This window comes from Gallinula chloropus, assembly GCF_964237585.1.
Source record: "Gallinula chloropus genome assembly, chromosome: 35".
NCBI classification, from domain to species: domain Eukaryota; kingdom Metazoa; phylum Chordata; class Aves; order Gruiformes; family Rallidae; genus Gallinula; species Gallinula chloropus.
This window is the reverse complement of record NC_140120.1, coordinates 901,964-927,750: the sequence shown is the minus strand read 5'-3', so window position 1 is coordinate 927,750 and position 25,787 is coordinate 901,964. Positions and strand designations below refer to the sequence as shown.

Here is a 25,787-nt window from a genome sequence, read left to right as displayed (position 1 = left end):
AGTGAGTCCAGAGAAGGGTAACCAGGCTGGGGAAGGGGCTGGAGGGCAAATCCTCTGAGGAGCGGCTGAGGAAGTTTGGGGTGTTCAGCCTGGAGAAGAGGAGGCTGAGGGGAGACCTTCTCACCACCTACACAGCCCTGACAGGAGGGTGCACAGAGGTGGGCGATGGTCTCTGCAGCCAGGGGACAGGAGATGGGACAAGGGGAAATGACCTCAAGCTGCCCCAGGACAGGGTCAGATCAGATGTGAGGAAGATTTTTTTACTGAAAGAGTTATCAGGGCCTGGAACAGGCTGCCCAGGGAGGGGGGCTGAGTCACCTTCCATGGATGTGTTCAAAAAAAGTGGTAGGTGAGATACTCAGGGATCTGGTTTAGCTTAGGATGGGAACAGTTGGACTCGATGATCTTAAAGGTCTTTTCCAACCTTGTGATTCTCTGATTCTTTTTAATGTTTTCAGAAATGACCAGACAACTGGACTGGAGGGTGTCAAGTACATTTGTATGTGACACCAAAATGGGAGGAGCTGTTGACCCTGTTGAGGGTGGAGAAGCCTTGCAGAGACCTGGACAGATCAGAGAGCTGGGCAGTCACCAACATCATGGAGATTAACAAGGGCAAGCACCAGATCCTGCACCTGGGAAGGGGCAGCCCTGGCTGCACATACAGACTGGGGGGTCAAACACTGGAGGGATTTGGGGGTCCTTGTAGACAGCAAGTTGAACATGAGCCAGCAGTGTGCCCAGGCAGCCAGGAGGGCCAAGCGTATCCTGGGGTGCATCAAGCATGGCATTGCCAGCCGGTCCAGGGAGGGGATTGTCCCGCTCTACACTGTGCTGGTGCAGCCTCACCTCAAGTGCTGGGTGCAGTTTTGGGCTCCACAGTACAAATGGGACATGTAAATATTGAAAAGAATCCAGAGGAGACAATGAGGATGGTGAAGAGTCTGGAGGGGAAGTCTCATGGGGAGAGGCTGAAGTCCCCTGGTTTGTTCAGCCTGGAGAAAAGGAGGCTGAGGGGAGACCTCATTGCAGTCTATGGCATCCTGAGGAGGGGGAGAGAAGGGGCAGGTGCTGATCTCTCTTTGGTGGCCAGTGATAGAACCTGAGGGAACAGAGGAAGCTGTGACAGGGGAGGTTTAGGCTAGATATTCAGGAGAGGTTCTTTACTGAGAGGCTGGTCAGGCCCTGGAACAGACACCCCAGGGAAGGGGTCACAGCACTGAGCTTGACCAGGTTGAAGAAGCATCTGGATGATGCGCTCAGTCCCGTGCTCTGACTTGGCTGGCCCTGTGTGGAGCCAGGAGTTGGACTGGATGATCCTTATGGGTCCCTTCCAACTCAGGAGATTCAATGATTCTATGACCATGTCTGGAATCACCACTTAGCAGTGGATCTGCACACCAGCACTTGTGGTTGCTCTCTAGATTTCCCTTCCCCTTGGACCATTCAGACACCTCCCAACCATCCAGCTGCTGCTCTGAGTTCCAGGGAGTTAAACCCTTGCCTTTCTGGCAGTTGTCTGACTCATTCTGTCTATAGCCAGCTCTTGAGTTGTGGTGATTTCACAGTCTCCTTCCTCACTAGAACATCTCTCACAGGGTTAAGCTTTGTGGCAGGTGAACCTCACTGGTGGCAGATTGCACTTGGCACAGAGTGAGGAGTGTTGAATTTAATGGTGAATCTTGTCAGGTTTCTTGTGTTGTTGGGAAAATAACTCCCTGTGTGCTGCCTGTGTGCAGCCAGTTCTCTAAGGAAAGCAGGGGAGCTGGTACAGAGGGGCTGTAATGCCCCACTGTGGAGTGCAGAGAGAGACCTGATGTAAGGACAAGGGATGCAAGTCCCAGTTGGCTGGTGAGAGTCATGGTGGGCTTGTGGAGATGTGCAGCAAGGTTGTCCCCACTGCCTCAAGGGACCCTTTTTCAGAGCAGTCCAGACCTCCTTAGGAGGCACCCTGGATCAATCTCAGTCAGAGGTTGTCAGCTCTCCTCTACAGTGAAAATAATAACCTACACCCTTAAAAAGAAATCAATTTTACTCTGAGCTCCCTTTGAAACAGCTTCAATGGTCTGTACATCTCTTGAAGACTTGAAGATAATTACATGAAGAGACAGAGCTCGTTAGGGCTTGCTTTTTTATTTTAATGAGCCCTGGGGTGCATTTGGTGCTGAGTCCTTGAAGCTCAGGTACTGAGAGGAGATTACACAAAAAACTCCATGTCAAAAGCAGAAGCCAAAGTACCTGAAGTATTAATGAGTCCCGCTGAGAGCCATTGCTGGCTGAGCCTCCCCAGGGACTCGTTAGCACAGGTAATTGGAGGCCATGTTGGCTGGTAGGCAAAGGCAATGTACAAGCAGCTGAGATGCTGAAGAAAGCCCTGGGTTGGTGTGATGAAGCAGAAAGTCCAAGACCAGACCCCCAGCACCAGGAAAGACAGGTCCTGTCCCTGAGGAATTGCTCAGGCTCTTCCTGGGGCATCGTGGGGGGTGTAATGCTGAGGGAAGAACAACAGGATGAGAGTTTCTCCTCATTGTTGGTCCAAACCCCAGCTAGAAATTCATCTGTCCTCCTTTTAAATAAAAGAAAGCGCAGAGAGACCCTCCATCCTCTTTCAAATTCAGGAGGAAACATTGTGGAAAGATGAGGCCAAGGCTGAGGAGCTTAATGAAATCTTTGCCACTGTCTTTAGTAATAGGAGCAGTTGTACAGAGAGAATCCAATTCCCTGAGCTGGGAGACAGGGACAGGGAGCAGGATGAGCCCATCTCAATCCAGGAGGAGATGGTCCTGCTGCACCACAGAGATGTGCAGAGATCTGTGGGGCTGAATGGGATGCAGCCAAGGGTGCTGAGAGAGCTGGCAAGGGGGGTTCACCAAGCCACTTTCCATCAGTCCTGGCTGACTGGATCAGTCAACGTGACCCCCTATATAAGAAGGGACAGAAGGATGATCAGGGACATTACAGGCCTCATGGTTTGACTTCAGTGCCAGAGAAGCTGATGGAGCAGATCATCCTGAGCAGCATTATCCAGTTCATGAAGAACCCCCAAGTGATCAGGCCCAGTCAGCTTGGGTTCATAAGGGCAGCTCCTGTTTGACCCTCTGGATCTCCCTCTATGACAGGGTGACCTGCTTCTTGGACAAGGGAAGGGCTCTGCATGTTGTCTACCTTGACTTTAGCAAGGCCTTGGACACAGTTTTCCAGAACTTTCTCTTAGAGAAGCTCACTGCTTGTGGCTTGGAAACTGTGGTGGTTCAGCCCCAAGCAATGGCTGAGCACCACATGCTGCTCGCTCACTCCCAGAGGAGAAACAGACAGAGCCTCTGTGGGCTGGGAGAAGCACAATTTACTGACAAAAGCACCATAAAAGGGGAACAATAACATCCCCAATTGCACTCACACCCAGTGATAGCACACAGAGTACCTGACAAACCCAACAATAACAGAGTGCTGCACCATGCCAGGACCACCCCATCCCAACCAGCCCCTTTGACAGGGAAATTATGTCAGTGTCCTGTTTTGGCTGGGATGGAGTTAATTTCTTTTCTAATTGGACATGGAATGCTGTGTTTGGGAATTAGGATTGAAGCAGACCTGGTAACACCCTGATGTTTCTGGTTGTTGCCAAGCAATCAAGGACTTTTCAGTTGTTCCTGTTTCCCTACTAAGGAGAAGGAAGGGGACGCAGCCAGGACAGGTGACCCGAACTGGCCAAAGGGGGTATTCCATGCCAATTACATCATGCTCAGCACAAAACGGGGGCTGGTGGGAAAAGGAGAAGGCAGCTCCAGGATGTGCAGTTTTGGGTATGGTCCCGTTTTCAGGACAGCTCTGGCTACACAGCCTGGGTTGTGTGGTTCAGTGAGAAACTGCATTGTGTATCATCAGTTTCATATATTTTGCTACAAAGTCCTGTTATCATTGTTATATCTCTCTTTCTGCTAATCTAGTAAACTATCCTTATCCCTACCCGCTGGATTTTTTTTCCTTGGCTTTGTTTTCTTTACCTTTTCTTTCCCACTCCAAACCCCCTTAACACCACCACCATCTTTTAAAGAACAAGGAACTGTGTGGTGCTCAGCTCTCAGCTGGGGCAAAACCACATCTACTGAAATCCAAAACAAATCTATTCTTAAAAACATGAAAATTCTTACATTAAAGTTGTATTAATTGTCTCTTAAGCTGCATCTCCATCAATCCATGATTACATTTCATTGAATCATCAGGGCCAGCAATACGCAGAAGGAGATCAGCAGTTTGTTGCTGCTTAGAAACATCCAGTCATCAGTTTCCACATGGCATCCTTGAGCTCCTGGTTCCTCATGCTGTAGATGAGGGGGTTCACTGCTGGTGGAACTGCCATGTAAAGAAATACCTCTACAAGGTTAAGTGGTTTGTGGAGACTGGACAAGGGGCAATGGCTTCAAGTTGGAGAATAGGAGGTTCAACACCAAATGGAGGAGAAATTTTCACAGTGAGGGCGACAGAGCCCTGGGACAAGCTGCCCAGGGGGGTTGTGGAATCTCCTTCGCTGGAGATATTCAAGACCTGTCTGGACACCGACCTGTGCAATCTTTCCTAGGGACCCTGCTTTGGGAGAGGGGTTGGACAGGATGATATCTAGAGGTCCCTTCCAACTCCAATTCTGTGAATCTGTTAATCTGTAAATAGGGAGGAGATTTAGGGGCTCTTCAGGTAGGCAAACATGTCAGTGCTGACAAAGGAGTCCACTCCCATGTAAGGAAGGCAGGTGGAAAAGGCTTTGTGCCATCCCTACTCCAAGGGGATCCTCAGTACAGCCCTGAAGATCTGCACATAGGACACCACGATGAACACAAAATACCCAAAAGCCAAACAACCTCTGACCACAATTTCACTGAGCGTGGCCAGTGAGCAAGAGAGTTTGAGGATCTGGGGGATTTCACAGAAGAACTGGTCAGCAGCATTGCCATGGCAGAGGGGGAGTGAAAATATATTTGCTGTGACAATATATTTAATAAGAAATTAAAAATTATCTGTTGCTTTTTGCTGTCAGAGAAAGGAGAGAGAATCTATAGGGAACTTTGCAGACAACAAGATCACTGATGTAGGGGGAGAAGGTTTTCCCAGTCCCGCAGCAGAGATACCCTTGCAGCCCATGCAGAAGCCCATGGTGCATGAGGCTGTTCCCCTCAGCCCATGCTGGATGATGTGGAACAGTGATTCTACCTGCAGCCTGTAGACATCACAGTGCTCAGGCAGCTGCAGACACCTGAAGGAGGCTGTGACCTCACAGGAAGCCTGTGCTGGAGCAGATTTGCTGGCAGGGCTATGGAGGACACAGGCTGGAGCAGTCTGTTGCTGAAGGATGGCACCCCATTCAAGTGACCCACCCTGGAGCAGCTGGTGATGATCTGAAGCCATGTGGGAAGGACTTGGAGGGGTTCATGCAGGACTGTCTCCTGTGCGTGGGACCCAATGCTGGAGCACAGGGAGACTGTCAGGAGTCCTCCCATGAGGGGGAAGGAGCGGCCGAGACAATGTGTGATGAACAGACCCCAATGCCCATTCCCCATCCTCCTGTGCTGCTCAGTTAGAGGAAGGAGAGAATTAGAGAGTGAAGGGGACCCTGGGAAAAACAGGGAGGGATGGTTGTGGGTGTTTTAATTTATTTATCTTTCTCATTCCTCTGCTCTCTTTGATTGAGTAACGATTTATATTGGTTCATTGAGAGAAATTCAGGAGAGAGACCTCTGCATGATCTCTCCCTGTCCTTATCCTGACCTCTTGTTACATCTTCTTTCCCTTATGCAGCACAGGAAGGTGAGCGATAGAGCAGCTTTGGTGAGCACCTGGGTCAACTCCCTTCTACAAGAGGATGAAGAGGAAGAACTATATTGGCATGTGGAGTCAATGGTCATAGGCTACAGTAATGATCATGAAACTCTTGCCCAGGAGAGCAGCCAGGTAGATGCCCAGGAAGAGGCAGAAGTGCAGGAGCTGCAGCTCCCGTGTGTCTGCAAAGGGCAGGAGGAGGAACTGGCTGATGGAGCTGCTGCTGTTGGACATCTGCTGACTCTGGGTATGGAAAAGTGTTTTCAGAAGTAAAAGACAGGAGTGAGGAGAGATTTATAACATGGAAAACTACAATCTTGAATTGTCTCACAAACTCCCAAGTGTGTATGAGGAGCAGAAGCCTCTGGCATGGGCTCCCAAAGAGTCATTCCTGGTCTTCAGTTATGGGTACAGGTGAATGGGGGTGACACACAGTTTCCATCAGATCAAGTCCACTCTCATGGAGAAGGGGATCTTGGAAACTTGCCTCTGCCCCAGTAATTCCCATGGGAGCTGGGAACAGCAGCTCCATGGCAGAAGGTTTTGATTTTTCTGCCACACAAACTGGGGCAAGAGGAATCCCAGCTGCAATGGGTTTGTGGCAGTCATAGGTCAGAGCTGTGTCCCCTTCCAGCCCCAGGGCTGCAAAGCAAGGATGTTGGGTCTGGAATGACTCTCACTGGAGGAAAGAGTCCCTCTTCTGTTGCGACCAGGGTGTCCTGTCTGATGGGGAGACATGGAAGGGTGATTTTTCTGCCCAGCTCTGGTTTGATCAGGAGAAAGGACTCTGCTGGACAGAAGGATTTCTCCTCAGCCAAGGGAGGGAAAGGCAGTAAAGCCTTAGTGTCTTTCCAAGTTATCTACTTGGATCTCCAGGGACACCTCACAGGACACTCTGGGGAATGGAGTATGTGACGTATTCGCCTGCTCCTCTGCTGTGAGCTGGGCTGGGCTCCTGGGATGGAGGGAGCTCACTGCAACCCAGCAGCCCTGACAAGAGACAGCTCTGGCCAGGAGCAGCTCCTCTGCCAAGCACACAGGGCTGGGGACACTGCCTGGAGGCACCGAGGGGAGACCTGTGAGGCTGAGAGAGCTGATGGATGCTGAGAGCTCACTGGAGGAGAAATCTCCACAGCACTCTGCCTGGTATGTCTGTGGGTGCAGGGCAATGCAGGTTCTGTTCCTGGAGGGATCTCCTAAAGCTGGGACATGGGGCAGTGTGTGGGCTCTGTCAGGAGGACAGGTTCTCTCTAGGACCAGAAGGTGCTGCCTGGAAGGGATGCCCTTCTGCCCCATCAGAGGGACAGGGCAGGACAGCTGTCTTCTCCTGGGCATGGCTGCAGAGGTGTGAAGCAGCGTGTGCACCCAGGGGTGCCCAGGGCTGTCCCTGTGATCAGGGTCCCTGCGCCCTGGGGGCTGTGTAGTGGGGCAGAGATGCTTCTACTGCCAGGGTCAGCACTCAGCCTGCCTGGTGGGCTTCCATCAGCATCCCTGCAGAAAGAAGCTGTGGGTGGAAAGTGTGAGCCATGGAAGGCCAGTGTAGGGTCCTTCTGCTGTAAAGTTGTGTTTCCCAGCACCAGCTAATCCCTGGGTACTACCCAGGGACTTCTCAAGAACACCAAGGGTGCATTTTCCAGTCCAGGTAAAGAGACTTTGCTTTGAAATTTCAAAGCAGGCAAGGAGGGAGAAGGAGCTGTTCCAAGATGTGTCATGGCAGTGGGGATTTCCTACTTCCCTGATATCCCCCACAGTGCTGACACTTTCCCACAGCGACCCCTGTGTTACTGCCACCCAGCACAGACTATGCACCCAGGGTTTTAAGCTCGGACTTCTCCTTGGCAGCATGATCCCCGGTGAGGAGAATAATCCCCTGTGTGCCTGTGTGTCTGTCCTTCCAGGCTTGGCTGGAGCATTTCTCACTATTTCCCTGCCTGTCCTTGCTGCCTTTGTCCCACTGTTACCCGTAGCTCTGGACACATCCATTAGTGGGGCTGCCACTGAGCTGGCCTTCACTTCAAGACTCCCATCTGAGCTGGCACGCTCAAGCCAGCACAAAGCAGACCTCCCAAAAGGGACCTGCCAAAATCTTCCTGAATACAGAGAGTCAATGTGAGGGTATTCCCTAAGAATTGGAAGAATTCTTCCTCAAAGAGGAGTTCTCTAAATTCTCACTGCACGTTTTCGTCCTCTAACAGGTCTCCTCACTTGATGGCAGCAGATGTCCAACAGCAGCAGCTCCATCAGCCAGTTCCTCCTCCTGCCCTTTGCAGACACACGGGAGCTGCAGCTCCTGCACTTCTGCCTCTTCCTGGGCATCTACCTGGCTGCTCTCCTGGGCAATGGCCTCATCATCATCACCATAGCCTGTGACCACCACCTCCACACCCCCATGTACTTCTTCCTCCTCAACCTCTCTGTCGCTGACTTTGGCAGCATCTCCACCCCTGTTCCCAAATCCATGGCCAATTCCTTGTGGGACACCAGGGCCATTTCCTACACAGGATGTCTGGCTCAACTCTTCTTCTTTGTGTTTTTGATGACAACAGAGTACTTTCTTCTGACTGTCATGGCCTATGACCGCTACGTTGCCATCTGCCACCCCCTGCACTACAGGACCCTCCTGGGCAGCAGAGCTTGTGTCCACATGGCAGCAGCTGCCTGGGCCAGTGGGTTTCTCTATTCTCTGCTGCACACAGCAAATACATTTTCACTGCCCCTGTGCCATGGCAATGCTGTTGACCAGTTCTTCTGTGAAATCCCCCAGATCCTCAAGCTCTCCTGCTCAGATGCCTACCTCAGGGAAACTGGACTCATTGTGGTCAGTGCCTCTTTAGCTTTTGTGTGTTTTGTGTTCATTGTGGTGTCCTATGTGCAGATCTTCAGGGCTGTGCTGAGGATCCCCTCACAGCAGGGACGGCACAAAGCCTTTTCCACCTGCCTCCCTCACCTGGCCGTGGTCTCCCTCTTTGTCAGCACTACCATGGTTTCCTACCTGAAGCCCCCCTCCATGTCCTCCCTATTTCTGGACTTGGTATCGGCATTTCTTTACTCGGTGGTTCCACCAGCAGTGAACCCCCTCATCTACAGCATGAGGAACCAGGAGCTCAAGGATGCTGTGTGGAAACTCATGACTGGTATTTTTATGCAACTGTAAACTGCTCCTGTTACCAACCATGTAACTCACACTATGACCATTTCCTATTTAGTAGGGGATATTTTGGTTGTTGGGTTTTTTTTTTTTTTTTGGGGTTCTTTTGGTTTAGTTTTATTTTTCTTTCTTGTTTCTGTAAGCTATAATAACATGATCAGTGTTCATCCCATTCGTAATGAAGTATCACCTGGTCTAGTGTGACACAGACACTGTTCTCTCTTTATGTGTACCTTCAAAGGCCTAGTTTTTTCTGCTTTTTTATTTTTTTAAATTTATAAAAAGAATATAAACACATTTTTTAGAAGCTGTATCACTGAACTACTTGTCTGGAATGGCAATGCTTTCCCACAAGGACAGAATGAGAATTGCCAGGATTGGTACTCAATGCAGAAGAAGAAATACTCCCCTTCCCCTGTACCTGCATTACTGTCAGTCTGTCTCTTTCATCTCCCTCACCATGCGGGTGTTTCCACCTCTCCTGATGATAGGGCCATGACTAAGGACAGCTTTTCAGCAGTCTTTCTGGTTGTATGTGTTTCACTTTGCTCACAGGCTTGCACCTCCACTTGCTCTTTGGTCATTCAGATGCTGCTCAGCTCTCTGGTTTCTGCTTTGAGCTTCAGAGAGTTATAAAATATCCCATCTTTCAGAAGTCTAATGAACTGTTCTGTCAGGAGGTCGGTGTGTTTATAAGTGACCTTTCCATGTATGTGATTGAAACTGTTCTGGGAGAGAATCTCCTCTGAAAGCTGACCCCCTGCACACTCTGCTTGGCCGTAGCAGCAGCTGAGCAGAGAGATTTCATGGGTATTAAACTGTGTCATGTTGAACTGCTGTTTGTTGTCAGAGAAATCTGTCTGTGCCTGTGAGCACAGACGATGCCAGGAAAAGTGTTGGGAGTCCCAGGAGGCCAGTGAGGGAACTGCTGGGCTTGGGGAAGAACAAGGTTCTCCATGCAGGGTTGGATCTGAAGAGGCTGCTTTTCCTGCCTGTATAGATCTGGACCTCTGCCCCAGCCCCCATTGCAGCATGCTGCTGAACTGTCTTCCATGATCTGAGATATGACAGAAACATTTTTCCTATGGAAAAATCCTGCATTGTGAAACTCCTTTGAAGTTTTCATCACTCAAATAAAACCTCTCCAATTAGTTGTACAAGGCTTAATTTTTTTTTTAAAGCTAATGACTTGAAGAGCCATGGTTGTAAGGGCTTTCTGGATGCTAATGTGCCCCATGGTGTGTTTTATTCTGAGTCCACAGACCTCAAGGTACCAAGAGAAGAATGATGAAACCTCTCCAGATGTTTAGTCAGAAGCAATGCCCAAAGAACCTTGAAGCACTGACAGACCCCACTGGCAGCCATTCCTGACATAGCCTCCCCATGGGCTCGTTAGAGCAGACAACTGGAGGCCATGAGGACAAACCCAGGCAAAGGACAGGCAGCTCTGATGCTGAGGACACCCTGGCTTGGTCTGATGAAGCAGAAATGCCAAGTGCTGACCCCCAGCCCCTGGGCAGGGAGATCCTGACCCTCAGCTGTGTCTCAAGACTCTTCCTTGGGATGTGGGGAGTGACGCCAAGGGACGGACAGTGGTATGATACATGGTGTCCTCCCCTGGCATGGGTGTAAGGAGGCAATGATACTCTATGACTGTGAGGACAATGTGGTGCCTCTGAGGCCTCTGTGGCAGGGATATCAGCTCTAGTCAAGGAGCCAAAGACCTGGCTGGCACCCTTGTCCATCTGCACCACAGCCCATCCCACACTGCCCCACGCCTGTGCTGTTTCCTTGTAGGCTGCAGTCACCCAACCCCCTTCCCCACCTTGATCTCATTCCATGATGTCCCTGCCTGTACTGCTGTTGCTCCCTCCTCATCAGCTGTTCCCACAAACACAAAGCCACCAGCTCATTCACACTTCCTCCAAGTGACTTTAAGCACCACAGCTCTTCCCTCAGAGTGATATTTCTTTATCCTCATGGCAACTCTGACCTTCAAAGCTGCAGTTTCACCTTGACTTCCTTGCTTACGTTCTTTCCCTGTAGCACAAAGAGGGCTTCCCTCAGCCTCCCCTTTCCCCAGGCTAAAGAAGCCCCGGGTCTCTCAGCCTCTCCACACAAGACCCCTAACTGTATTTCGGCAGACTTTCTCTGCCCATGTGACAGTTCCTCCCCATTCCTCAGAACTGGGGAGCCCCACACTTGGACTGACTGCTCCAGCGGTGGCCTCACCCATGCAGAGTCCAGATGGACCAGAAGGGTGGCTACACTCCTCCCAGTGTAGCCCAATTTGCTCATGACCAGATTCCAGTTCAGCACCTCTGACTGATATGGCATCCCCTGGAATGACCAAATTCTTCCCCTTGTGGCTGGTTCTCTACCCATCATGTCAGAGCTGCCTTCATGTGTGGGTGTTGTGCTGGAACCTTTCACCATGGTTTGGCCCCAGCCTAGAGTTGAGCACCACACTGCTGGTCTCTGTCTCTACGTGGTTGTGTATGTTGGGGGGGGGGGGGGGGGGTGTGAGAAGATGTAGGAAGCTGGGGGGGAGGGAGAAGATGTAGGAAGCTGTACAGACACAAAGGCCAGGGAAGAAGGAGGGGGGTGGAAAATGAGGTGGTCCAGGTGCCAGAGAGAGAGATTCCCCTGCAGCCTGTGGAGAAGACCATAGTGAAGCAGACCTTCCCTCTGCAGCCCGTGGATAAGGACAGGACCAGAGAACATCTACGGCCTATGAGGAGACCGACCCATGCTGCAGCAGGTTTGCTGGGGGACTTGTGACTCTGTGGGGGACCATCCTGGAGCAGTCTGGGCCCGAAGGTCAGCACCCCATGGAAGGAGCCATGCTGAGGCAACTGGTGAGGAGATGACTCCCTGACAGAGAGGACTCACATTGGAGAAGTTCATGCAGGACTGTCTGCTGTGGGTGGGACCCCACGGTGCTTCAGGGAAAGGGGCTGTGGAATCCCCTCCCAAGCTAAGAAGGAAAACAACTCAGAACAGACTGAAAACCCCCCTCCCCATTCCCTGCATTTCCCTATGCTGTGATGGGGGGGATGAAGGGAGTGAATTTATGATTAAAGTAAAGTCTGCTAAGAGGGGAGGGATGGGGGGATGTAGAGGTGGTTTAAGATCTGGAGAAGGAAAGCAGCTTGTGAGGAAGTGACAAAACCCCCACTCCCCCATTCCCTGCCCCTCCCCCTGCCATGGTGGTGGGGAAGAAGGGAGAAAAATTGGGAATAAAATGAAGTCTGTTAAGAAGGGAGGGGTGGGGGAAGGTGCTTTAAGAGCTGGCCTCACTTCTCATTACCTGGCTCTGGTGTCACTGGGGGTGTGGTGTAGTTTTAATAAATGAGTTTTCTTTCCTTTATTCCATGTTGAGTCTGTTTTGCCCATGACGCTGATTGCAGAGTGATCTCTCCCTGGCCTTATCTCGAATCCTAAACCTCCCAATACATATTTTGTCCCTTTTCCATCTGAAAAGGGGAGTGATAGAGCAGCTTTGGTGTGCGTTTGGCCTCTAGCCTGGGTCAAACCCCCTCAGCCTGAAACCTCCACAGGTAGGCCAGTAGCAGCCCCAGTAGCCTTGGGGCTCACAGCTTTCAAAGACAATGGGTTGGTCCTAACTGTGCCTGATGTCATTTTCCACCTCTACCAGCATCCAGCTTTGAAGCTAAACCTACAGCAATAAATACACCCCCCCCCCAAAAAAAAAAATGAGGAATGAAAGATGTTCCTGTCCTGAAGCCTCAGTAGGTATCCCACTAACAGCTCCAGTAACCTTGAGACTCAGGTCTTTCCTTACCAAGGTCATGGTCCCAACAGTGCCTGATGTCATTTTCAGACTCTACCAGCATCCCTCTTCAGAAATGCTAAACGTCCAGCAGTAGCTCACAAATAAAAGACTCAAAGGATGAATGATGTTCCTGGCCTGAAACCTGACTAGGTAGCCCTCTAGAAGCCCCAGTACCCTTGGGGATCAGGGCTTTCCTTTCCAAAAGAACGGTTGTAACAGTGCCTGACATCATTTTCTGGCTCTAACAGCATCCACCTTCAAAAATGCTAAACATCTAGCTATAGCTGCCAATCAAAAGGTGCAAGGGAATAAAGATATTCTTGGCCAGAAACCTCCCCAGGTAGCCCAAAAGACACCCCAGTAACGTTGGCGCTCAGGGCTTTTATAGACAGTGGAACAGTCAGAACAGTGCAAGACATCAATTTTCAGCTCTACCAGCTTCTAGTTTTGAAACTTCTAAACGTCCAGCAAAAGCTCCCAAACAAAAGTTGCAAGGCCCCAGTAATTTTCCTGGCCTGAAACCTCCCAAGGTAGCCCACTAGCAGGCCCAGTAACCTTGGGGCTCAGGAATGTCATAGATCATGCAACCATCCTGACAGGGCCTGACGTCGTTTTCCGGCTCTACCAGTGATCACATTTGGAGGTGCAAAACATACAGCAATCCATCCAAAACAAAAGGTGTGACGGATGAAAGATGTTTGTGGTGTTAAACCTCTCCAGGTAGCACAGTAGCAGCCTCATTAACTTGGGGGTCAGGGCTTTCATAGCCATGGGAGTGGACAGATTTCTGCCTGACGACATGTTCTGGCTTTAACGGTGTCCACCTTGGAAACTGCTAAATATCCAGCAATATAACCTAAAAAAAAGGTGTGAGGGCAGAAAAATGTTCCTGGTCTGAAACCTCTCCAGGCAGCACACTGGCAGCCCCAGTAAGTTTGGATCTCAGGGCTTTCGTTTCCAAGGGTCAGTCCTAAAAGTACCTGACATCATTGTCGGACTCTACCAGTGTCCAACTTCAACCATGTTAAAGGTCGAGTAATAGGACACAAACAAAAGTTGTAAAAGATGAAGGATGTTCCTGGCCTGAAACCTCCTGAGGGAGAGGACCAGAAGACCCAGTAACCTTGAGGCTCAGGAATGTCCATGCCAAGGGAACAGTCCTAATAGTGTCTGATCTCATGTTTCCAGCACTACCAGCATCCACCTTTGAACATGCTGAATGTCCAGCAATACATTCCAAACAAGAGCTGCGAGGGTTGAAAGATGTTCCTGGCGTAAAACCTCCACAGGGAGAGACAAGCAGCCCCAGTGAGCTTGAGGCTCAGGGCATTCCTTGCCACAGGAATAGTCCTAACAATGTCTGATGTCATTTTGGGCTTTACCTTCATCGATCTTCAAACATGCTGAACGTCCAGCAGTTCTGACCCAGGTTCTTTAACACCTATTGCTGTCATTTTGCTAGAGGCACCACAATTTGGGGAGCCATCTGTAAGCACACGTGAAGCAGATCTATGAAGGCTGAATGAGCCTGGCCTGAAACCTCCCCAGGTAGCCCGCAAGCAGCCCTGGTAACCTTGAGGTGAAGGGCATTCCCAGCAACGAGAATGGTCCTGTAAGACCAGACATCGTATTCTGGCTCTACCAGCATCCCCATTCAAACATGCTGTGTCCAGCAACTGTTCCCAAACATAAGGTTTGAGAGCTGATATATATTTGGGAGCCTGAAACCTCCCCAGGTAACCCAAAAGCAGCCCCAGCAACTCTGGGGCTCAGAGCTTTCGTAGCTAAGGGAACAATCCTAAGAATGCCTGACTTCATTTTCAAGCTCTACAAGCACCCACCTTTGAAACTGAAAAACATCCAGGAACAGCTCCCAAACAAGTTGGTGTACAGGGTTGAAAAACTTTTGTGTCCTAACACCTCCCCAGGTAGTAGACCATCAGTACAACCAATCTGGAGTTTCAGGCCATGCCTAGACAAGGCAACAGTCCTAACAGTGCCTGGTGTCATTTTCTGAGCTACCAGTAACAACCTTCAGAACTGCTAAACCTCCAGCAATAGGTCTCAAACAAAAGGAGCGAGGGCTTGAAGATATTCCCGGCCTGAACTCTCCCCAGGTGTCCCACTAGCAGTCCCTATATACCTTCAGGCTCAGGGCATTTCTTCAAAGGAAACAGTCCTAACTGAAACAGAGAGAATTTTCCAGATCAAATATGGTAACCAGCCACCAATAACAGCACAGTAAAAGGTGTGAGGGCTGAAAGATCTTCCTGGCATGAAACCTCTTCAGGTATTGGATGAGAAGCAACAGAACCTTGGGGCTCAGGGCATTCCATGCAAAGGGAGTGGTCCTAACATTACCTGATGTCATTGTCAGGCTCTACCAGGGACAATTTTCACAACTAAGAAAAATGACCAGCTGTAGCTCCCCAAACAAAAGGTGCGAGGTCCAAAAGATGTTCCTGGCCTGAAACCTCCCCAGGTAGCCCACAAAACAACCAAACTAAGCAGGTACTAAATACAAGGAGACCAGTCTCCCTGGGGTAGGCATCTGAGCATGTGAGGCTGAGGATCTGGGGGACTCCAGAGGAGTCACCAGCATTGCCCTTGCAGAGGGGTAGGGAACATGTCTTGGCCGTGTGCAGCACAGCACTGAGAAACCCGCTGCAGCTCCCGTGTGTCTGCCAAGGGCAGGAGGAGGAAGTGGGGAGTGAAGCTGCCTGGGACATTCTCTGCCTCTTTGCAGGAAGCCCTCTGCAAGGAGAACAAGGCAGTGAGAACTTGGGGCACTCTTCCCTGAGCAAAACGTTCTCATCGGAGACCCAAGGACTGCCTCTCCCTGTTCTGTTAGACACTGGAAAGGTCCTTTTTGGGATGTCCATTTCCTGCTGGCTGAGGGAGCCTCTGGCTGTACTGGGCTCTGATGGGAGCTCTCCAGGTGTCAGATTGTCCTGGCAGCAGAACGTCTATCTTTTTTGACATATATGATCTTTCTGGACTGTGGTTCCCACTTCCCCCAACTACAGAACAGAGATTTGTAGATTTGTTTTCCCTGATTTTTTTCTTGGGAAAAACTAAGAAATGCCACACTGCTCAATTAAATCCCTTCCTTTGAGAGGGGGAAAGAGTACCCTGCCTGTCTCTGCCTGGGGGTCCTGTATCATGGGAAGACAAGGAAAGGTGATTGTCCTGCCCAGCTCTGGTTTGATCAGGAGAAAGGACTCTGCTGGACACAAGGATTTCTCCCCAGCCGAGGGAGAGAACGTCAGAGATGAGATCATAGAGTGATCCCCATGAGGGCTGAGGCACCAGGAGGGAGCCTTGAAGAACTGGTCTTCTCCTGCTGAGATGGGCCAGGCTCCTGGGATGGAGGGAGCTCATGGCAACCCGGCAGCACTGCAGAGAGACAGCTCTGGCCAGGAGCAGCTCCTCTGCCAAGCACACAGGGCTGGGGACACTGCCTGGAGGCACAGAGTGGAGACCTGGGAGGCTGAGAGAGCTGATGGATGCTGAGAGCTCACTGGAGGAGAGAGGTAGAAGATATTGCTTTGAATTTTCTGCTCTTGTGGAGTCAGTAGGAAGTGGGAGCTGAGGTTTTATTGATAATTTGCAGAAGGCAGTGCAAACTCCTTGGTCATTAGGACTTGTCAGAGCATCTCCTGAGCCCTGCACACACAGAGGTTCCCAGGCCAGTGCCCTGATGCCAGGAGGGGTCTGCAGAGCAGAGCTGAGCGCAGGGCAGGTGGGATGAGGTCTGTGAGCACAGAGCAGGAGGTGACATGGGTAAAGAGAAGCAGCTGCAGGGACAGCTCCAGGCAGCAGAGACATTGTGAGGGATGGAGAAGGAGCTGCTCCCAGAAATGTCATGATAGTGGGGTTTTGGTAACTCCCTGATATCCCTGCAGTGCAGACCCTTTCCCACAGCGACTCCCTGGTTTCTGCCATCCAGCACAGACTCTGAACACAGAGTTCCAGGGTTTCAGGATGAGCCCTTTCCTTTGTAGCCAGAACTCTAGTGAAGAGGAACCCCTAAGTGCCTGTCTGTCTGTCTCCAGCCTTGGCTGGAGAATTTTTTGCATTTTCACCTTTGTCCTTGCTGCCTTTGTCCCAACATTATCTGGGTCTCTGGACACAACCATTGATGGGGCTGGCACTGAGCTGACCCTCACTGCAGGGGTCCCATCTGTAGGACTGAGGACTTCCTGGGGGCTCCTGTTGGGCTGCAGGCTGCCTCCCACAATGAGGAGCCCCATGCAGGAGACATCTCAGCACAGAGGCCGTGGCAATGCCACTCATCACCTGTGTGTGGGCAGCTGCACTGAGCCCTGTGTGTCCCTGGCTGGGAGGAGGAGCTGAGATCCTCCTTGGGTAGGATGAGACTGCAGGAGGGCTTTGGAGCTCTGCGCTGTGAGACTGGATTCCTCAACTCTCTCTGGGGTCCAGTTTCTTCTGCAGGGAACAGCAGGGTGTGATCACAGAGCGTCCAGCACAGGGCAGCTGAGAGCAGGGCTGATGGACAGAGCAGCTCTCCCCACTCTGCACTCAGGGGAAGGTTTCACTGGCACTGCAGCAGCAATGTCAGGGAGTTCTGACAGGAGAAACACTCTTCAGGTACAGACAGGAGAAAACCAAAGCTCCAAAGCTCTGCTCTGCCCTCAGGTGAAATTGGAGTGACCGTGCTGAAAAGCTCATTCCTATCCAGAGGGGATTTAGTCTGAGATCCAGAGAGTCAATCTGAGGATATTCTGTAAGAGTGAAAGAGATGTTCCTCACTCTCGATGCATGTTCCTCCTCGGACAGGTCTCCACACCTGACAGCAGCAGATGTCCAACAGCAGCAGCTCCATCAGCGAGTTCCTCCTCCTGCCCTTTGCAGACACACGGGAGCTGCAGCTCCTGCACTTCTGCCTCTTCCTGGGCATCTACCTGGCTGCTCTCCTGGGCAATGGCCTCATCATCATCACCATAGCCTGTGACCACCACCTCCACACTCCCATGTACTTCTTCCTCCTCAACCTCTCTCTTACTGACCTTGGCTGCATCTCCACCACTGTTCCCAAATCCATGGCCAATTCCTTGTGGGACACCAGGGCCATTTCCTACACAGGATGTCTGGCTCAACTCTTTTTCTTTTCATTTTTGCTCTCAACAGAGTACTTTCTCCTCACTGTCATGGCCTATGACCGCTACGTTGCCATCTGCCACCCCCTGCACTACGGGACCCTCCTGGGCAGCAGAGCTTGTGTCCACATGGCAGCAGCTGCCTGGGCCAGTGGGATTCTCAATGCTGTGCTACACACAGTCAGTACATTTTCACTGCCCCTGTGCCATGGAAATGCCCTTGACCAGTTCTTCTGTGAAATCCCCCAGATCCTCAAGCTCTCCTGCTCAGACACATATGTCAGGGAAATTGGACTCATTGTGGTCAGTGTTTACTTATTTTTTGGGTGTTTTGTGTTCATTGTGGTGTCCTATGTGCAGATCTTCAGGGCCGTGCTGAGGATCCCCTCGCAGCAGGGACGCCACAAAGCCTTTTCCACCTGCCTCCCTCACCTGGCTGTGGTCTCCTTGTTCCTCAGCACTGCCACGTTCGCCTACATGAAGCCCCCGTCCATCTCCTCCCTATCTTTGGACCTGGTAGTGGCATTTCTTTACTCGGTGTTTCCACCAGCAGTGAACCCCCTCATCTACAGCATGAGGAACCAGGAGCTAAAGGGTGCTGTGTGGAAACAGGTGACTGGACGTTTCTAAGCAGCAATAAACTCATCTTCTGCCTATCACTGGCCATGTAACACATTAGGACCATTCTGATTTAGTAGGGATTTTAGTTGTTGGTTTCTTTTTCTTCACGTTCTGTCTAAGCTATAATAACATGGTTCTCATTCATCCCATTCCAAATTGACTATCTCCTGGTCTGGTGAGACACAGACACTGTGTAATGATGAGCTGTGCTCTATGAACTGAGCCATGACAGGAAATACCCGTGAAGGAAAAATATCCTCCATTGTAATATTGCTTTGAACTGTTCATCATTAAATACCTAACTGAAATCCAATTATTTGTAGAAGTCTGGATTTTTTTTAATGAGGACAAACACAGGCAAAGCACAGGCAGCTCTGATGCTGAGGACACCCTGGCTTGGTCTGATGAAGCAGAAATGCCAAGTGCTGAGCCCCAGCAGGGAGATCCTGACCCTCACCTGTGTCTCAAGACTCTTACATTGGATGTGGGGAGTGTGTTGCCAAGGGAAGGACAGGGGTATGACACATGGATACCTCCCTAGGTTGAGTTCAAGGAGGCAACAATGCTCCATGGCTGTGAGGACAATGTGTCTTCTCTGAGGCCTCTGTGGCAGGGACATCGGCCACAGCCAAGGGGGAAAAGTCTGCATTTCTATCAGGCCCTTTCAGCCTGGCCAGCATTTTTGGCCATCTGCAGCACAGCCCATCTCACACTGCCCGACACCTGTGCCTGTTTCCCTGCAGGCTGCAGGCACCAGAACCCTTTCCCCACCTTGTTCTCACCCCACCATGTCCCTGCCTGTACTGCTGTCTCTCCCTCCTCGCCAGCTGTTCCCAGAAAAACAAAGCCACCAGCTCATCCACACTTCCTCCAAGTAACTCCAAGCACCACAGCACTACCCTCAGAATGGCATTTCTCCATGCTCATAACCCATCTGCACCTCTAGTTTTAACTGCCATTCATTTGAAAAGGAAATTTCAATCTCTCTGGAGCTACCGCTATACTCTGCTCAGACTCCCCTTCCCCAGGCTAAAGAAGCCCAGATCTCTCAGCCTCTCCACACAAGACCCCTAACCCTATCTTAGCAGAATTTCTTTCAACCTCGTGACTGTTCCTCCACACTCGTCCTGAGCTGGGGACCTCCCACTGCTGGACACTCTGCTGGTGTCCACACCAGTGCTGAGTCAACCTGACAGTGAGTGCCTTTGCCTGGGTGGCCGTACTGCTCCCAGTGCTGCCCAATGTGCTCATGGCCAGGTTCCTGTGTAGCAGCCCTGGCTGCTGTGGCATCCCTCAGAACGCCCAAAGCCTCCTCCTTGACACTGCTGCTCCACCAGTCATGTCTGAATTCCCTTGATGTGCGGGTGTTGAGGTTTAACCCTGCTCACTGATGATGTCATCGTGCATGGGAGATTCTTTTGGGCAGCTGGCATCAGCTGCCCTGGCAGTCCTCCCTCACAACAACCAGTGCTCCCTGAGCTTACTTTCTAGTGGAGCAGCATGTGAATCAGGAAGGGCCTTGATGCTGTGCAAGCACTGGGCAGCAATGAATAGATTATCATGTGTCACCAGTGCTGGATTGGTCACAAAAGAGGACGATGTGTTGGTTCTACCCCTGTTGTGGTTATCCCCTGATGCAGAACATCACAAGATCAGAAGGGGAAGATCAGCTCTGGTTGGAAAAGTTCTTGAGTTTTCTCTTTGTAAAACCACGGAGGGTTTTGTCAGGATCTGCTGGAAGTGAAGCTCTGATGTGTCAGTGGTTAATGTGTGAGTGTAGAAGCCTCAGCTGACTTGTGGTGCCTCAGCAAGAGGCATTAAAGGATATGATAGAAAATAAATAAAAAGAGGAGAGAGTGCTGTAAATGCTTGTGGTGGTTCAGCCCCAAACAGTGTCTCAGCACCACACACCACTGGCTCACTCCCAGAGGAGAAAGAGACAGAGCCTCTGTCGGTTGGGAAAAGGAGAGCTAACAGAAAAAAGCACCATGAAACTAGAACAATAAACAGCCCATGACACTCATACCCGGTGAGAACACAGAGTACCTTACCCACCTGAGGATTACAGAGTGCTGCAGGACAGGAGGACCAACCCAACAGCCCAGTTGCACTCAGACTACCCTGGAGGCACCCAGGAGTGGTGCCCAAACCAGCTCCTTTATGGAGAAGTGATGTCAGGTGGTGTGGAAAACAGCCAGGGCTAACTCAACCTCCCCAAGCAGCCAGCACAGGTGAGATAACTGTGGCCTGACCAGAACCAGGACAATATCCACTCCTTTTTGCAAACCATCTATATCATGGCCAGATGGGTTTGCTTCTGCACTCCCAGTTGCTTTGTTTCCATTGCTGCAACCACCCCCACAGGGCACCCCCACAGGAGTTGGCCAGACACCTCAGCCACTGTAGGTGCTTCTTCCTTTCCCCAGTCTATTACTGCCAGTCAGTTGGCATATGATGCTGGTGCACTCCACACAGACTTACACCACATGGGTGAGGAACATTGGACTTCATCAGGATTGGTGGGTAGCTGCAGATCATCAGGATCATAGGAATTCATCTCTCACATGGCTAAAACCCTCAAATACTGCATACTCTGCTCTGTGGTCATGCACTTACATGGCCAACACATGACATCTTCACTGAAAGGGTATCTTTCCCCCACACTTTACAGAAGTGACCTCCAGAGGCTGAGGGCTTGAGACTTCTTTCCAATCACCTTGTCAATGGCTCCTTTTCTGAACAGGGATCCCAGCTGCTTGGCCTCCCTGCCTTCTAATTCTAGGCTGCGTGCCCCATTGTCTCAGCATCAGAGTAACCAGGGGATGATGTGCTCCCCTGGAAGGTGACTGAAGTCTTTTCTTATGTCTCTCAGCTCAAGGACAGGGATCGGGTTATAACCTCTTGTATTGCCTCTTCAGGTCCATGCAATGGTCCCAGTTCATCATCTCTCACATGAGGACTGATTACTCCATGTATTTCTTCTTCTGGATAGAGGTGACTGACAGGTGTACTGGTTGGCAGTCTGGATCAGCTCTGGGGTTGGCCTCTGAGGTTTGAGCACCCATGGTGCTTGTTGGGGAGACTGGAGGAGCTGCACTCTCTGAGGCATGGGTAGCTCCAGTGCCTCTTCTAAGGGTTCTTTCTGGCTCAGCTGTGGTGTTGGTTTCTGAGGCCTGGGCAGCCATAGTGCCTCTGGATCTGGTTTTCTTTTCTAGGTATTTTTCAAAGCCCTCCCACTCCCCATGCCACCCCTGACCCTTCAGCCCAGGGAAGACCTCTTGGCAATATTCTTGGCACAGTTGTTGGTAACACAGAGGTCCAGACAGACATTCAGGAGAGAGAGCAAGACACATATGCTGGTCTGAACATCCCAGGAACAGTCAACATTCTCAACAGATGCTGTAAAAAGCCTAAACGGAAAAGGGGGGGAGAAAGCACCCCTCACCTCATCCTCTACCGTTATCACAAACCTTCAGGCTCCACCTTGGGCTCCAAAAAGGGCTGTAGTGGTTCAGCTCCAACCAGTGGCTGAGCAGCACATGCCACTCACTCACTCCCACAGGAGAAACTGACAGAGCCTCCGTGGGCTGACCTAAGGACATTTTACTGACCAAATCACCATGAAAGGAGAACAGCCCACAGTGAATTTCACTTATACCCAGTTATGACCCAGTCACTGCACAACATGATGACCAACACGATGACTCGGCTGCACTTTGACTGCCCTGGAGGCACCAGGAGTGCCCCTCCCAAACAAGCACCTTTTCTGGGGGAGTGATGTCAAGTGGTGTGGCAAACAGCCTGGGCTAACTCAGTTCTCCTGTGCTGCCTGCCTGGGGAGATTAGCTCTGCCCTGGCAATATCCAGGACTGATGGGATGGGATTGGGATGGGAATGGGATTGGGATGATGTAGTCAAGGCACCCATCGATCAGGTGGCATTTCAGTTTGCCAGGGTTGTTTGCCTGTGCAGCTGTAAAGTCACAGGCTGTAGGAGGTGATAACTGCCCTATGACCTGCCCAAATCCTTCCACAAACTCTGCCAGCCAGGGACTGGCTACTGAGGGAGGGGGAAATGTTGGCGAGTCTATAACAATGATCATTAAACTGTTGCCCACAGGAGCAGCCAGGAAGATGCCCAGGAAGAGGCAGAAGTGCAGGAGCTGCAGCTCCCATGGGTTCTGTAAAGGGAAGGAGGAGGAACTGGCTGATGGAGCTGCTGCTGGACATGTGGTGCCTCTGGGTATGGATGGTCCTAACTGTGACCATCTGGTGTCTTTTCATTTGGCCAAAGGAATTCCCCACCAGGCTCAAAAATGCTCCTCATCCCAGACAGCATTGCTCTATTGGACCTTGAACCCACTCATGTCTCTTGGACCACCTCTGGCCCTTCAGGTGACAACAGGGGTTGGTGTCTGAGCAACTCTCTCCTGGCCTCCACCCTCAGTAATTCCCATGGGCACTGGGACCAGCAGCTCCCAGGCAGCCATGGTCCTTAACCTTTGCAGGGGGACAGAGACTCCTGCCTGTCCCTGCCTGGGGGTCCTGTCTCATGCAGAGACAAGGAAAGGTGATTGTCCTGCCCAGCTCTGGTTTGATCAGGAGAAAGGACTCTGCTGGACACAAGGATTTCTCCCCAGACAAGGGAGGGAAAGTCAGTGAGAACTTCAGTTTCTTTCCAAGTAGGTTCCCTAAAGCTCTAGGGATGAGCCCAGAGGGGATGGAGGGTATGATGTCTTCACCTGCTCCTCTGCTGGGAGCTGGGCTGGGCTCCTGGGATGGACAGTGGGAGCTCAGAAATATTGCAGTGCTGCAGAGAGACAGCTCTGGCCAGGAGCAGCTCCTCTGCCAAGCACACAGGGCTGGGGACACTGCCTGTTGGCACCGAGGGGAGACCTGTGAGGCTGAGAGAGCTGATGGATGCTGAGAGCTCACTGGAGGAGAAATCTCCACAGCACTCTGCCTGGTATGTCTGTGGGTGCAGGGCAATGCAGGTTCTGTTCCTGGAGGGATCTCCTAAAGCTGGGACATGGGGCAGTGTGTGGGGTCTGTCAGGAGGACAGGTTCTCTGTAGGACCAGAAAGTGCTGCCTGGAAGGGATGCCCTTGTGCCCCATCAGAGGGACATGGCAGGACAGCTGTCTTCTCCTGAGCATGTTTGCAGAGGTGGGAAGCATCATGTGCACCCAGGTTTGCACAGGGCTGTCTTTGAGACAAGGGTCCATGTTCCCTGGGGGTCTGTGTGCTGTGGCAGGGACTCTGCTGATGCCATGGTCAGATCTCAGCCAGCCTGGTGAGTTTGCATCTTTGCCTCACTGTGGGTGGAATGTGTGACCCATGGAAGGACAGCGTAGGGTCCTTCTGCTGTAACAAAGGGTGCTGCACACCCCCAGAATGCTCCCAGCTCCAGCAGATCCACGTTAACTTCCAGGGACTTTTCAAGAACACCAAGGATGCATTTTCCACTCCAGGGAAAGGGACTTTGCTTTGAATTTTCTGCTCTTGTAGACTGGGTGGTGAGACCTGAGCTTTTCATGATAACTTTGAGGGCAGTGCAAAGTCATTGGTAATTAGGACTTAGAGCATCTCCTGAGCCCTGCACACACAGAACTTCCCTGGGGCAGTGCCCTGATGCCAGGAGGGGTCTGCAGAGCAGAGCTGAGCACAGGGCAGGTTAGATGAGGTCTGGGTGCACGGAGCAGGAGGTGACATGAGCAAAGAGAAGCAGCTTCAGGGACAGATGCAGGCAGCAGAGTCATTGTCAGGGAGGCAGAAGGAGCTGTTCCCAGAAATGCCCTGGCAGTTGGTACCTCCCTGACATCCCCAGCAGTGCAGACACCCACTAGTTTCTGCCACCCAGCACAGACGCTGCACCCAGCAGTCCAGGGTTTCAGACTGAGTCTTCTCCTTGGCAGCCCAACCAATGTTGAGGACAAATCCCTGGGTGCCTGTCTGTCCATCCCTGTCCTTCCTGGCTTGGCAGGAGAATTTCTCCCTCTTTCCCATCCTGTCCTTGCTGCCTTTGTCCCCCCGTTAGCTGCGGTTCTGGGCATGTCACTTGGTGGGGCTGGCACTGAGCTGACCCCTCACTTCAGGATCCCCATCTGTAGGACTGAGGACTGGATTCCTCCACTCTCAGTGGGGTCCAGTATCTTCTATGGGGAACGCCAGGGGATGATCTCAGAGTGTCCAGCAAAGGGCAGCTGAGACCAGGGCTGATAGACAGAGCAGCTCCCCACACTCTGAAATCAGGGGAAGGTTTCACTGGCACTGCAGCAGCAATGTCAGGGAGTTCTGACAGGAGAAACACTCCTCAGTATCAGTTAGGAGAAAACCAAAGCTCCAAAGCTCTGCTCTGCCCTTGGGTGAAACTGGAGTGACAGTGCTGAAAAGCTCATTCCTATCCACAGGGGATTTAGTCTGAGATCACACCATCCTTCTATTTACTGACTGCTGCCAGGCAGGACTGAGTTCTTGAGAGCCACAGCTGACCCTTCTCCCAGCAGTGGCACGCTCAAGCCAGCACAAAGCAGAACCCCAAAAGGGATGTGACAAAATCTTCCAAAATACAGTTTTTCCTCAGAGTTCCCTAACTTCTCACTGTGCCTTTTCCTCCTTGGACAGGTCCATATGCCAGCAAAAACATGTCCAACAGCAGCTCCATCAGCCAGTTCCTCCTCCTGCCCTTTGCAGACACACGGGAGCTGCGGCTCCTGCACTTCTGCCTCTTCCTGGGCATCTACCTGGCTGCTCTCCTGGGCAATGGCCTCATCTTCATCACCATAGCCTGTGACCACCACCTCCACACCCCCATGTACTTCTTCCTCCTCAACCTCTCTCTTACTGACCTTGGCTGCATCTCCACCACTGTTCCCAAATCCATGGCCAATTCCTTGTGGGACACCAGGGCCATTTCCTACACAGGATGTGTGGCTCAACTCTTTGTCTTTATATTTTTAATCTCAACAGAGTTCTGTGTTCTCACTGTCATGGCCTATGACCGCTACGTTGCCATCTGCCACCCCCTGCACTACGGGACCCTCCTGGGCAGCAGAGCTTGTGTCCACATGACAGCAGCTGCCTGGGCCAGTGGGTTTCTCAATGCTGTGCTGCACACAGCCAATACATTTTCAGTCCCCCTCTGCCATGGCAATGCTGTTGACCAGTTTTTCTGTGAAATCCCCCAGATCCTCAAGCTCTCCTGCTCAGATGCCTACCTCAGGGATATTGCTGTCATTGTGGTCAACGTGTGTTTAGTTTTTGGGTGTTTTGTGTTCATTTTGGTATCCTATG

The 25,787-nt window shown here is 51.3% G+C and overlaps 3 protein-coding genes across 3 annotated transcripts in view; all 3 read left to right on the top strand.

Annotated features, from left to right (window-relative positions):
• The window catches only part of LOC311203103 (scavenger receptor cysteine-rich type 1 protein M130-like), a gene marked incomplete at both ends in the record, with an annotated part of 255,816 nt that overhangs the window by 86,274 nt on the left and 143,755 nt on the right, over positions 1 to 25,787 (top strand). The gene's annotated exons all lie outside the window — the stretch shown is intronic.
• Positions 8,030 to 8,965, top strand: LOC311203051 (olfactory receptor 14A16-like; the record flags this gene model as incomplete). Its single annotated transcript, XM_084277687.1, has 1 exon — positions 8,030 to 8,965. The coding sequence occupies one exon, from the start codon at positions 8,030 to 8,032 to the stop codon at positions 8,963 to 8,965; it is 936 nt and encodes a 311-aa protein (XP_084133813.1).
• Positions 17,579 to 18,505, top strand: LOC311203050 (olfactory receptor 14A16-like; the record flags this gene model as incomplete). Its single annotated transcript, XM_084277686.1, has 1 exon — positions 17,579 to 18,505. The coding sequence occupies one exon, from the start codon at positions 17,579 to 17,581 to the stop codon at positions 18,503 to 18,505; it is 927 nt and encodes a 308-aa protein (XP_084133812.1).